Raw genomic sequence first — 13,045 nt, forward strand, 5'->3', positions numbered from 1 at the left:
TGCTAGAGATTGAACACAGGACTTTGTGTATGCAAGACAAGCACTCTATCAACAGAGCTATATCCCCAGCCCGACATTGTCTTTAAAAAAAAAAAAAAAATCTCAGTTTCAAGGAGACTAAGGAGATATGATGACTAAATCCATTGTAGTAGCCTAGATTGGATTGTTTTTTTTTTTAATATTTTTTAGTTGTAGTTGAACACAATGTCTTTTTTAAAAAATATTTATTTTATTATTTTTAATTGATTTTATTTTTTTAAATACACGACAGTGGAATGCGTTACAATTCTTATTACATATATAGAGCACATTTTTTCATATCTTTATATAAAGTATGTTCACACCAATTCATGTCTCTTTATACATGTACTTTTTTTGCATTACAATTCTTATTACACATATATACCACAATTTTTCATATCTCTGTTTGTATATAAAGTACTTTGACACCCAATTCGAGTTTTCATACATGTACTTTGGATAATGATGTCCATCACATCTCTTTATTTTATTTATCTATGTGGTGCTGAGGATCAAACCTAGGGCCTCTTATGTGCGAGGCAAGCACTCTATTGCTGAGCCACAACCTCAGGCCCAGATTGGATCCTTTTAAGGGATCTTATCTCAAACTAAAAATAATAAAGGGCTGGAGGTATATAACTCAGTAATAAGACATGCCCTAGGTTCAATCCTCAGCACCACACACACACAAAAAAAAAAAAAAAAAAAAAAAGAAAAGAGCCAGGCAAGGTGGCATGCACCTCCACTCCTAGCTATTTGGAAGTATGAGATGGAATATCTATTAAGCCTAGGAGTTCAAAACCAACCTGGGCAACATAGGAAGAACTTGTCTCAAGAAAAAAGAAGTAAAAGGACGTCAAGGAGCCATCACACCTGGATGTACTGTTTTTATATGTTAACATTGGAGAAGCTGGGCGAAGACCACAGGGAATTTTTTGAACAATTTTTTTCTTTTCTTTTCTTTTCTTTTTTTTTTTTTTTTTTTTTTTGAGAGAGAGAGAGAGATAATTTTTTTTAATATTTATTTATTTATTTTTAGTTTTTGGTGGACACAACATCTTTATTTTATTTTATATTTGAGGATCGAACCCAGCGCCTCGCACATGCCAGGCCAGTGCGCTACCGCTTGAGCCACATCCCCAGCTTGAACAATATTTTTTGAACAATATCCGCAGCCCTGCAAAAACATTTTTTTGGTCCTGAGGATTGAACCCAGGGGTGCTCTACCACTGAGCCAATCCCCAGCCCTTTATTATTTTTAGTTTGAGATAAGATCTCATTTAGTTGCTTGGAGCCTTGCTAAATTGATGTGGCTATAACTTGCAGTCCTCCTGCCTGAGTCTCCCAAGATTACAGGCATGCACCACAACACACAGTTCCAAAATTTTTGTATATCTAAAATTATTTAAAAGCTTGTAACAATGGATAGGGAAGAATAGGAGTTCACTGTTTTAGACAGAGGGGAATGAAGGGAAGGGAAGGAGGATGGGAGTAGGAAAGACAATAGAATAAAAAAGAACCTTCCTGTGTTCATATATGAATACACAACCAGTGAAACTCCACAGCCTGTACAACTTCCAAGAATGGGTTTTTAATTAGAATAAGTTATATTAATTCCTTGTATGTATAATATGTCAAAATATACTCTGCATCATGTATACCTAAAAAGAATAATTTTTTTAAAAAAGGTTCTACAATTTAAAAATATTTTAATAGTAAAATAAAAAAGCTCGTTGCTAGAGGGAGACAGAATTTAATAAGAGAGGTACTTTTTTGGGGATGGGGTTCTGGGGATTGAACCCAGCGGCGGTTACCACTAAGCCACATCCCCAGCCCTTTTATAATATTTTATTTAGAGATAGGGTCTCACTGAATTCCTTAGGGCATTGCTAAGTTGCTGAAGCTGTCTTTGAATTCAGGATGCTTCTGCCTCAGCCTCCTGAGTTGCTGGGATTACAGGTCTTACACCACTGCACCTGGCAACTCATTTTGAGACAGGGTCTCACCAAGTTGCTTAGGACCTCATAAAGTTGCAGAGGCTGGTCTTGAACTTGTGATCCTCCTACCTCAGCCTCCCAAGTCACTAGAATTATAGGTGCCTGGCAAGAGAGGTACTGGGTTTTTTTTGTTGTTGTTGTTGTTTGTTTTTTAGTTGTTGATAGAAATTTTATTTATTTATTTTTCTGTGGTGCTGAGGAATGAACCCAGTGCCTCACACATGATAGGCGAGCACTCTATCACTGAGCCACAACCCCAGCCCCAAGAGAGGTACTTTTTGACAGTTTGGCAAGACTAGAAAGGAATTGGGTTGCTTGGAAAGTTGTGATTGTGAAGAAGCTGAGTGACTCTATCAGGGATATAACAATGAAGATTCTGGTTTGGACAAGCAATTTCAGTGTTTTTTTTTTTTTTGATACCAGGGATTGAACTCAGGGGCACTTGACCACTGAGTCACATACCAAGCCCATTTTTTGTATTTTATTTAGAGACAGGGCCTCACTGAGTTGCTTAGCACCTTGCCATTGCTGAGGCTGGTGATTCTCCTGCCTCAGCCTCCAAGACACTGGGATTACAGGCGTGCGCCACTGCGCCTGGCTTTCTTTTTTAGTACTCGGGATTGAACTCTGGGGCCACTGAGCCACTTCCCCAGCCCTTTTTTGCCTTGCCATTGCTGAGGCTAGCTTTGAACTAGTGATCCTCTTGTCTCAGCCTCCCAAGCCACTGGGATTACAGGCATGTGCCACCACACCCGGCTTCAGTGTTATTGTCTATCTGAAGTTTCTGTGATGTTTCTACTAGAAAGATTTTAATTGTCTTAGCAACATTCCACAAGATTCTTTTCCTTCAGATATTTCTTTCATGAGCCCATCCACAGTCGGGCACTGGCTTAGTTTGAGGGACAAATACTCATAGATTACTATTTATTCCACCTCCCTCCCTCCCTCTATACTTAACATCAGTCAAGGCAGCAACTTCAAGGAAGTTCAACTCTAGTACTTCCTCTGATTTTGAAAGATAGTCACCTTGGCTTTCAAGTTATTTATTGTACAAATTGAATGAATTTAATAAAGTCAAGTCTGTTTGGATTTTCCAATTCAGACTGAGGCAGGAGAATAGTGAGTTCAAGTCAGCCTGGGCAGCTTGGTGAGACCCTATCTCAAAATAAAAATTAAAAAGGGCTGGGACTAGCCTTGTACAGTGGTGCACGCCTAAAATTCCAGTGGCTCAGGAGGCTGAGATGGGAGAATTGTGAGTTCAGAGCCAGCCTCAGAAATGGTGAGGCATTAAGCAACTCAAAGAGACTCTGTCTCTAAATAAAATACAAAATAGAGCTGGTATGGGGCTCAGTGGTTGAGTGCCCCTGAGTTCAATTCCCGGTACCAAAATAGAAAAAAAAGGGGAAGGGGGGCTGGGAATGTAGCTCAGTGGTATAACACTTGCCTAGCATGTGTGAGAAGCCCTAGGTTTAATCCCCAGGACCGAAAAAGAAATGTAAAAAGTTCTTTACTGTGAGAAAGGTATAGAAACTTTAATAATTTTGTTCTTTGATCAGGAACATTCCCTTATTGGGGAGGGGAGAAGAAAGGGATAAAAAAAGTATCTGAGAACAGGTGCAGTGGAAGGGACAGCTGCAAAAACCAAACTGAATTGTGAAAGAATGTGTTCAGTTCTGAACTACATTCCTGTAGGAGAAACACCAAAAACTATGGTGCATATAAAGTTACTAGCCAGGGTGTGGGAAAGATTGGTCTTGGCCAGCCGTGGGCTCCTGCCTATAAACCCAGCCACTTGGAGGCAGGGACTGGAGGATATTAAGTTCAAGGGCAGTTTCAGCAACTTAGCAGGGCTCTAAGCAACTTAGTGAGACCCAGTCTCAAAATAATAAATAAAAAGAACTGGGGATGGAGATCAGCCAAGTGGTAAAGTTTCCCTGTGTTCAATCTTCAGAACCCACCCCACCTCAAAAATGGTCTTACTGGGGGCTGGGGTTGTAACTCAGTGGTAGAGCACTTGCCTTGCATGTGTGATCCACTGGTTTTGATTCTCAGCACTGCATATAAATGAATAAAATAAAGGTCTATCAACAATTTTTTTAAAATGGTCTTATTAAACAAGTGTGCTCTAGTGATATATATAGAGATCACTATGTGATGACATCTTACACAGATGGTTTAGCATTAAAGATTCTTTATAACATGCTTGTGATTTTCATTTGCTTTTTTGTTTGTCACTTAGAATGAGCTGTAAAGTGTTAAAATTTTTCTATATTTTGCTTTTCTTGTTTTTTTTTTTTTTAAAGAGAGAGTGAGAGAGGAGAGAGAGAGAGAGAGAGAGAGAGAGAGAGAATTTTTTAATATTTATTTTTTAGTTCTCGGCAGACACATCTTTGTTGGTATGTGGTGCTGAGGATCGAACCCAGGCCGCACGCATGCCAGGCGAGCGCACTACCGCTTGAGCCACATCTCCAGCCCTGCTTTTTTTGTTGTTGTTTTCCTTCCCTATAATGGCAGATCTGCCTGGATTGAATATATTGTAAAAGCTTTGGTTTTAGGATACAATACTTGTGCTCAACACAGACACAAAAAAGTGATGAATTGTATTTTGGCTATAACATAAGATGGCATAGTATACATTTTGAGGATAGTCGATTGTATTTGAAGGTATGTAGAAAGGGGGCATTAAGTAGGGAAACACAATGGCTTTTGATTAACTTAAAGTGTGTTATGTTTTTGGAGAAACTTGGTTTTTAAGTTTTGTTTTGAGATGGGTTCTTGCTAAATTGCTCATGCTAGCCTGGTACTCACAATCCTCCCACCTCAGCCTGCTGAGTGGCTGGGATCACAGACAGGATGCCACCATGCCTGCCTTTAGAGAAACCTGTTTTTTAATGGTGTGTTCATAATAGATTCAATCTTTGGCAATTTATGTGGATTTACTTAAATGAAAGGTAGTTACACTAAATGCCCACTAAGTTTACTGTGTACTTCTAACCCTGAGAGTCTTTGAACCTATGAGAAATTTGCAATCGTGTTCAGGAATTTTGCTCTTTTCCTAAATAGAACTATTATTGAAAAGAGTTTAGTTTTCAGTAATTCAAAGGTGAAAAATCTGAATTTCATGGCTCAGTAGTAACATTGGTGTTCATACGCTGTTCTCTGCATCTGTAGTGCACAGTTGTCTCTACAGTGATGATTTGCCATGAGACAAAAATATCCAAAGCACATTATTGAGACTTAAGATAGAGCTTTCCCTTGATTATTTCACAATTCTCTTATATAATTCATTGCAGGGGTGATGTCATTAACCCCTCACCCAGCTGCATGATTGATGACTTATTTAAAGTCACAAGCTGTTTCTCCAAATTGAGATATGTGAGGAAAGTTCCTTTTAAAGCTATACAAGAATGACTTAAAGTTACTGTTTCACATTTTATTCCTTTTCTAGGTATGCGCATATACAAAACTGAAAGATCCATCTATAGATATAAACATTTCTTTCACATCAAAGTATGTTAGCTATGAAAGTAATTATGGCTATTTCCACAAATGTCAGGAAATAGGAAATATTCCTTTGGCCCTGTACTTGGGATAATTCAGTGTATAGGCAATGCCTTCTGTAGATGGAGTCATCACTGTTCTTTCCTTGATCTGCTTCTACTTCTAGTTAGTGAAGCAAAGATTTGGAGGAGCCCAGAGGGGTCTAGGCTCTGAGCTCAAGGCTCAGAGATTCCTCAATTCCTGAGAAGCTTAAAATTTGCTATTTATAAAAGCTGAAGAGCCCAATATATATTCATTTCCCTCAGGTATTTGTGTAATTGACTGCTTATGAACTCATTCTACAGGAATGAATCAGAGAACTCCCTTTTCCAGGACATTGTTTTGTTTTTGTTTGTTTATTTGTCTGTTATACTGGGGATCAAACCCAGGGCCTCACACATGCTCAGTAAGCAGTTTACCTCTGAGTTACATTACTGACTCTCCTAAAATCTGCCTAAACTTTGGAGAAGCCCCACAATTGATTTTGTTTTCAAAACAGTGGTCAGGTGGGTGACATTTAATATGCAAAACAGAAATGGTTTGTTATCAATTCAAAAAGCAAATTGCACTGTTATCGGACATTTCTTATATAGTTTACAAAAAGCTTTAAACTATAGCTGTTATCTCTTTTAATGTTGCAGGAAACAGTACATTGATGATCAGTTGTGGTTTTAACTAAATCTGGACAGTAGGAGCTGGGGATGTGAGTGGTGGAGTGCTTGCCTCGCATGTATAAAGGCCCTGGGTTCGATTCTCTGCACTGCATACATAAAATATAAAGATCCGTCAACAACTAAATCTGGACAGTAGAGTAAAACATTTAGGATTCCTTCATCTAGGAATACTGAAAGTTAAAATGTTTAGTTGATGAATATTGTAGGAAAAGGAAATTGGGTCTGATAAATTTCTGCACATATTCGCCATGTGATTGGCTGCCTTCTAGTGAGGTTGGGAATATTACAAAGAACTACTATGCTACATGCCCATTGCATACAAGTAGGCTGTTCTATTTCCCTTATCCACACCCAGAGACCCAAATGGCAGAGCTCCCACCCGATAAGGAGGCCACCCACCATCATGAGGGGATCCCCCATATCTGACCTCAGCCTCCACATTCTATTTCCTATTCAATCTTTTTAGTTTCTGATCATATTTCAGACTTCAAACCTTGTAGTCTCTAGTCTTCTGGTGAAAGATAACTTAAAACTTTCTTTTTGGTACTGGAGATTAAACCCAGGGCCATTTTAACCTTAGCCTCCATTCCTCAAACCCTTTTTTATTTTTATTTTATTTTTTTTTAATTTTGAGACAGGATCTTATTAAGTTGCCTAGGACCTTGATAAGTTGCTGAGACTGGCTTTGAATTTATAATCCTCCTGCCTCAGCCTCCCAAGATGCTAAGATTTCAGACATGCATCACCACACCTGGATCTTAACTCAGAACATTTTAAGATAACTCAGCATGGCAGGAGGCAAGTGGAATGACTTAGTTTTAGCTTCTTTTTCTCCCTTTCCTGGTTACAAATCAGAACCAAGGAAAAAGGAACATAACTGAAGTAGTGGGTTTGGAGCTCCACCTGGGTATTCCAAATCTCTAGATAGAGATTTGGAAAGCAATAGGTGAGGGCAACTCTAAAATCTCAGCAGCCCCTTTAGGGGCTGGAGCCAATGAAGTTTAAAACTGCACAGGGTTACAAGAGATATTTAGAATCCAAAGGAGCCTTTATGTTACTATCTGCATTTAGCCCCAGAAAAACTTGGTAGTCATTCTGGGCAACATTACCAGAATTCATTTGATAGTTCTATTGGCTTTTCTCACAGGAAATATTTATGGTCTCAAGAATGGAAGAAGCTCCTCCATAGGAGCAACCTATCCCAACAGGGAATCCTTTTAGATATTTTATATGGTACCCATTTTTTTCTTTCTTTCTTTTTAAAAAATATTTATTCTTAAGTTTTCGGTGGACACAATATCTTTATTTTACATTTATGTGGTGCTGAGGATCGAATCCAGTGCCTCATGCATGCTAGGCGAGCGCTCTACCATTGAGCCACAACCCCAGCCCCCCATTTTTTCTTAAAACCAGTGTAAGGTTGCTCTTGGTACCACCTAGTGATGAGAGTCCTGGGGTTAAAACAGAGCTCTGACTACTCATTGTATAACTTGCCACTGCATTCTGTCCTTTCCATAGAGTAATTTATGATCTCTGAAATCATACTCCTAGCCTGAGAACCGGAAAAGCAGAGGATAGTGTCATTTTGAACTTTTATTTATTTATTTGGCTTAAAGAATTAGCAGGATTTTGCCTAATGAAGAGGACAAAGGGGAGGGACACACTGAGACAAGAGGAAAAATGCTCAGAATGCATGGGGGAGGCAGGAACTAGAAAAGTAGGTAGGAGTCGTATCATAATAGGCATGGATACCCAATTGAGGAATTTGAATTTTATTATAAAATTTTTATTATAAAAAATGAGGAGCCACTGGAGGATTTTGAGAAGAGGACTGATATGGACATATATTTTCTTGTTGTTGGGCTCACCCAAGGGTAGACTGGATACTACACTGGAGGAAACCCAGGGTTTAATGCGACAAACATAGGAGGCAGTTGCTGTAATCTCAGTGAGAAATGATGAGAAGAATATAAGCCATCTGAGAGGTAGAGAGGATGGAGAGCAGAGGACCTATTTGAGAAATATATTGTGAATAAAAATCATATACTTGGCTGCTGATTAGACATGTGAAAATGGAAAACCAAAGTCTTTTCTTCCAGTTTCTTCCTTATTTGGGCAGTGGCACTATTGAGCATGGCAGGGCATGCAATAGAAGCATATTGATTTTTTTCTTCAAGGGAGGCTGGGGAAAATGATGAGTTTAGTGTTAAATGGTACATCTGAGACCTAAAAGGAATCCAAGTGGAGAGTTGCACTAGTCAGTCAGTTGATTCTGCGCTTTTTAGTCTGAAGAAGTTTGCAAGACCATTTCAGAATTGTGTATCTGGCAACCTCACAGAATAGGCATTTTTCCAATTTGGAAAAATGTCATTTTGCATGTTCAGTAAACACTGAAAATAGAGAGGTTTAGAGTTAATAAAACATTGTTACTTACTGCCAAACTGACACTAAAGAATGATTTATTTCTAATTTCTGATTTACTACAGTAAGCTAAAGTACAGGTTGCAATGGGTTGCTTCCTTACACTTGAAAATTAGTGGTGTGTCTGGGTGTTTAGATCTAGGAATTCCTTTCAGCAGATTTGAAGAGCAAAAGCTGAGAAACAACACCCTTCAGTGGCAGTGGAATGAGAGGGTAGCATCTTTTTTGGTTGTTTTTTGTTTGTTTGTTTGTTTGTTGTTTTGGGCACCAGGAATTGAACCCAAGGGCACTTAACCACTAAGTCACATCCCCAGCCTTTTTATTTCAAAACAGGATATCTCACTGCGTTGCTTCTAGCCTCACTAAATTGTCGAGACTGGCTTCGAATCTGCAGTCCTCCTGCCTCAGCCTCAAAGGATGCTGGGAATACAGGTGTGCATCACCACACCTGGCTCTCGCACCCTTTTTACCACCAAAGTTCTGTAAAGAAATGCAATTTATGGGGCATCAGAAGGCCAAAACACTTATACTGCTAAACCAAAAAAAAAAAAAAATGAATCCTCCTAGGGCCAGGACTCTCTTACCTGCCATGTTGACTGAAGGAAAATTTCACTTATTCAGCAAAATGAGACACCAAATTTAATAGTTGGCAGTAAGTCCCATTCAGCAACAACTGAACATACTGCAAGCTAGACAGCAATGTCATTTTTGTAGAAAGTATAATTACAAGTAAATGTAGGGCTTTTTGTTTGTTAGTTTTTGGTTTTTGTTTTGGTACCAGGGATTGAACTCAGCTGTAATCAACCACTGAGCCACATCCGGAGCCCTATTTTGTATTTTTTTTAGAGACAGGGTCTCATTGAATTGCTAAGTGCCTTGCTTTTTGCTGAGGCTGGCTTTGAACTTGTGATCCTCCTGCCTCAGCCTCCCTAAGTAAATATTTTCTTAACCTTTATTTTGAAATAATTTAAGTACAGAAAAGTTGAAAAAATAATACCAAGAATTATCTTCTGCAACTTGCTCACACGTTAATATTTTGCCTCTTTTTCTTTTTTCTGAATAATTTTAGAGTATATTCATAGACATGATGCCTAAATACTTCAATGTATATTTCCTAGCAAACAAAGACATTCTGTTACCTGACCATAGTGTGGCTGACCAAGTCCTATATCTACTCTACAAATCATATTCAAATTGGGCCAGTTGTCCTATTGCTATCTTTTAATGCCAAGGAAAAGAAGATGTTTTTAGTTTTTCTGGGGCAAGATTACTGTGGCATTCAGTTGACATGTCTCGTTTGTCTTTAATCTGGAATAAACAGTTCCTTTGCCCATAATTTTGAAGAGAACAGGTCATTTGTTTTGTACAGTTTCCCTCAGTTTGGGTTCGTGTAATGTTTCCTCCTGATTAGATTCCAGGTATGCGTTTGGGGGTCAGGAATACTACAGAAGTGATGTTTGTTCTTCTCAGTGGATCATATCAGGAAGCACATAATGTTGGGATGCCTCTTCCCTGAAGAGAGATTTGATGAGTTGGTTTGGTGAGGTCTGTCAGGTTTATCCATTGTGAAGTTACTATTTTCCTTTTAATAATTGATAAGTTTCTTATGACAACATATTTGAGATTATGAATATTGTTTCTCGTTCAAACATTTAGCCACCAGTTTTAGCATTCATTGACATTTGCTTGAGATGATTACTGTGATGGTTGCCAAATTTTTTCTAATCCCATCATTTCTTCTGTAGTAAGTGTTTTCTCTTTCCCTTATTCTCTCTGCCTTTCATGCTAGGATTCATTTCATTTTGTTTTGAAGTTTATGCTCTTTACAAGTATATATATATATATATATATATATATATATGTATATGTATATATATATATATATATTTTTTTTTTTTTTTAAAGAGAGAGAGAGAATTTTAATATTTATTTTTCAGTTTTCGGTGGACACAACATCTTTGTTTGTATGTGGTGCTGAGGATCGAACCTGGGCCGCACGCATGCCAGGCGGGCGCGCTACCGCTTGAGCCACATCCCCAGCCCTCTTTACAAGTATATTACACACTAAAGTTTCAATAAGTAAAGACTATGAAACTCTGTCCATTCAAGTCTCATCTCTCAATTCCAATAGTAGTGTTTTATTTTTATTTTTTATTTTATTTTATTTGCCATTGTTTATATCTTTGAAGCTCCTTTCTTGGCTTCTGTTTCTAATTTTCTAATTTCAGAATTTTGCTTAGAGCTCTAATTTTTTTTCCTTTAAATAAGAATTAAGAGAAAAATTACTTAAAGTTACGGCAGTGATTTCACTGATCTGTATCTTTTGATGGATGTTGCATCAGAATTTTGTACTTATCAATTAAATCAATGTTTAAAAAAATGTTAGCCTGGTGTGATGGCATATGCCTGTAATCCCAGCAACTCGGGAGACCAAGGGAGGGGACTGCAAATTCGAGACCAGCCTCAGAAATTTAGCAAGGCCCTAAGCAATTTAAGCAAGACCCTGTCTCAAAATTAAAAATAATAATAATAAAAAGGACTGGGAATGTGGTTCAGAGATTGAGCACCCCAGTACCCCTCACCAAAAATGTTTAAGCCTTAGAAGAGGTGGAGAGAAATGACTCAGAAGGAAAGTTAAGCATTCACAGCCATTTGTGTTTGGTCAGAGTCTCCCACCCAGTAAACTTGATACAGGTTCAGCATCACTTATCTGAAAATCTGAAATCCAAAATGCTTCAAAATCTAAAACTTTCTGAGCATCAACATGATGACTCCAGTGGAAAATTCTACCCCTGATCTCATGTGACAGGTCATACTCAAAATGCAGGAACACTAAAAAATAGTTGTATAAAATTATATTCAGTTTGTATTAAGGTATATGTGAAATGTAATAAATTTTATTTTTTAGGCTTGGCTCCCATCCCTGAGATATTACATTATATATATACAAATATTTCAAAATCTGAAAAATCCTGAAATCTGAGAAATTTCTGTTTCCAAGCATTTTTAATAAGGGATACTCAACATGTACACAGCCCCACTTCCTGAGCTGCAAAGGCATTTGTCACGGTGTGCACATTCTGCCATTGTTCTGTCCCATTTTAAAAATTTCTTCTGCTTTTAAGATGAAGAAATTTTTGTTGATTATACTTAAATTTGAGATTCCCTTCAATTTCTACTCCTTGTGACTAATAGCAAATTTCCTGAAGTCGTATAGAAGTCTCTCAGCCAGGCATGGTTGGTACATACCTGTAATTCAAATTGTCATTGGTGATAATCCCTTTTCTCTTCCCTTCTTTGATGAGGAAGATTTTAAAAAACAAAGCAAAACTTTCTGAGAGATTTGAGAAGAATTTTATTTAAGATATCTAGAATGGTTAGAGATTGAGATACATCTAATTTTCTGATATTTTCCCCTGAAATAAGATTAAAATTATATTGCAACAATTTGTCTTTTTAATTCAGAAGTCACTTATAGGGTTTTGTTTGCATCTGTAATTTGGCCTTTTTTACCTATTATTATTCAGACTTGAAAAACTTGACTGATTTTTCAGGTTTTAATTCTAGAGAAGTAAAAGTTTGCATTGAATTTACTTAAATTTGAGGTTTCCTTCAGTTCCTAATCTTTGTGACTGCTAGCAGATTTCCTGAAGTCTCAGCCAGGTGGAATGGTGCACACCTGTAATCCTAGCTAGCTATTCTGGAGGCTGGGGTAGGAGGATCACAAGTTCAAGGCTAGCTCAGGCAATTTAGCAAGTCTTATCTCAAAAGTTTAAAAAAAGGGGGTGGGGGTGGGCTGGGGCTGTGCTTGCCTAACTTGCAAGCACCTGAATTCAGTCCCCAGAACTACACAAAAACTTTCTCAAAGAATAATATTCGTAATTTCATGTATCTGAATATTCCCTGACTCCTGGATTTTCTTACTATAGGAGGACCTCCTGATGCAGAACAGCAAAGAACTTTTACGTGCAGACCTCCCTGAAGATTTTCTAAGGAGCAAAGGTATCTATTTCTCTGAATTGTTTCCTTTTCCCACTTACTACACATAGTGTTTTAGTTCACATTTCCATTTTGTATTCAGAACATAAAGGCTGTAGGTCCCTGCTAGTTGCAGGATGACCTAGCTATAGAAATATTGCCCATGAATGTACCTGACTGAACATACCTGTATCAGGCAGTGCCTTACTTTTTATGAAAGTTTAATTCCCTTTTATTTTTCCTTGAAGTCTTTTATTTAATTTTATATAATCAAATATAATATATTTCCTTGTTTAGAAGAATGAACTGGGACAGGGGAGAAATCCATCCTGTATTGTTTAGCACATGGTGGTTCTCTGGGGCAAGTATGAGAGGAAACATTCACTTGGGTCACCTTGAGAGTTTTCAAGTCAG

General features: G+C 37.9%; 1 protein-coding gene across 6 annotated transcripts in view; it reads left to right on the forward strand.

Annotated features, from left to right (window-relative positions):
• PRR14L (proline rich 14 like) overlaps positions 1-13,045 on the forward strand; it is a 67,398-nt gene that overhangs the window by 19,622 nt on the left and 34,731 nt on the right. For 4 of the 6 annotated variants that reach the window (XM_081283061.1, XM_081283062.1, XM_081283063.1 and 1 more), the window contains one exon: positions 12,583-12,655. In XM_081283061.1, the coding sequence (XP_081139187.1) occupies positions 12,583-12,655 (73 nt within the window). Of the gene's footprint in view, positions 1-12,582; positions 12,656-13,045 lie in introns of those variants that run through there. The other 2 variants (XM_081283065.1, XM_081283067.1) reach the window with 1 other exon arrangement.

The sequence above is a fragment of the Spermophilus citellus genome, assembly GCF_964194105.1.
Source record: "Spermophilus citellus genome assembly, chromosome: 3".
NCBI classification, from domain to species: Eukaryota; Metazoa; Chordata; class Mammalia; order Rodentia; family Sciuridae; genus Spermophilus; species Spermophilus citellus.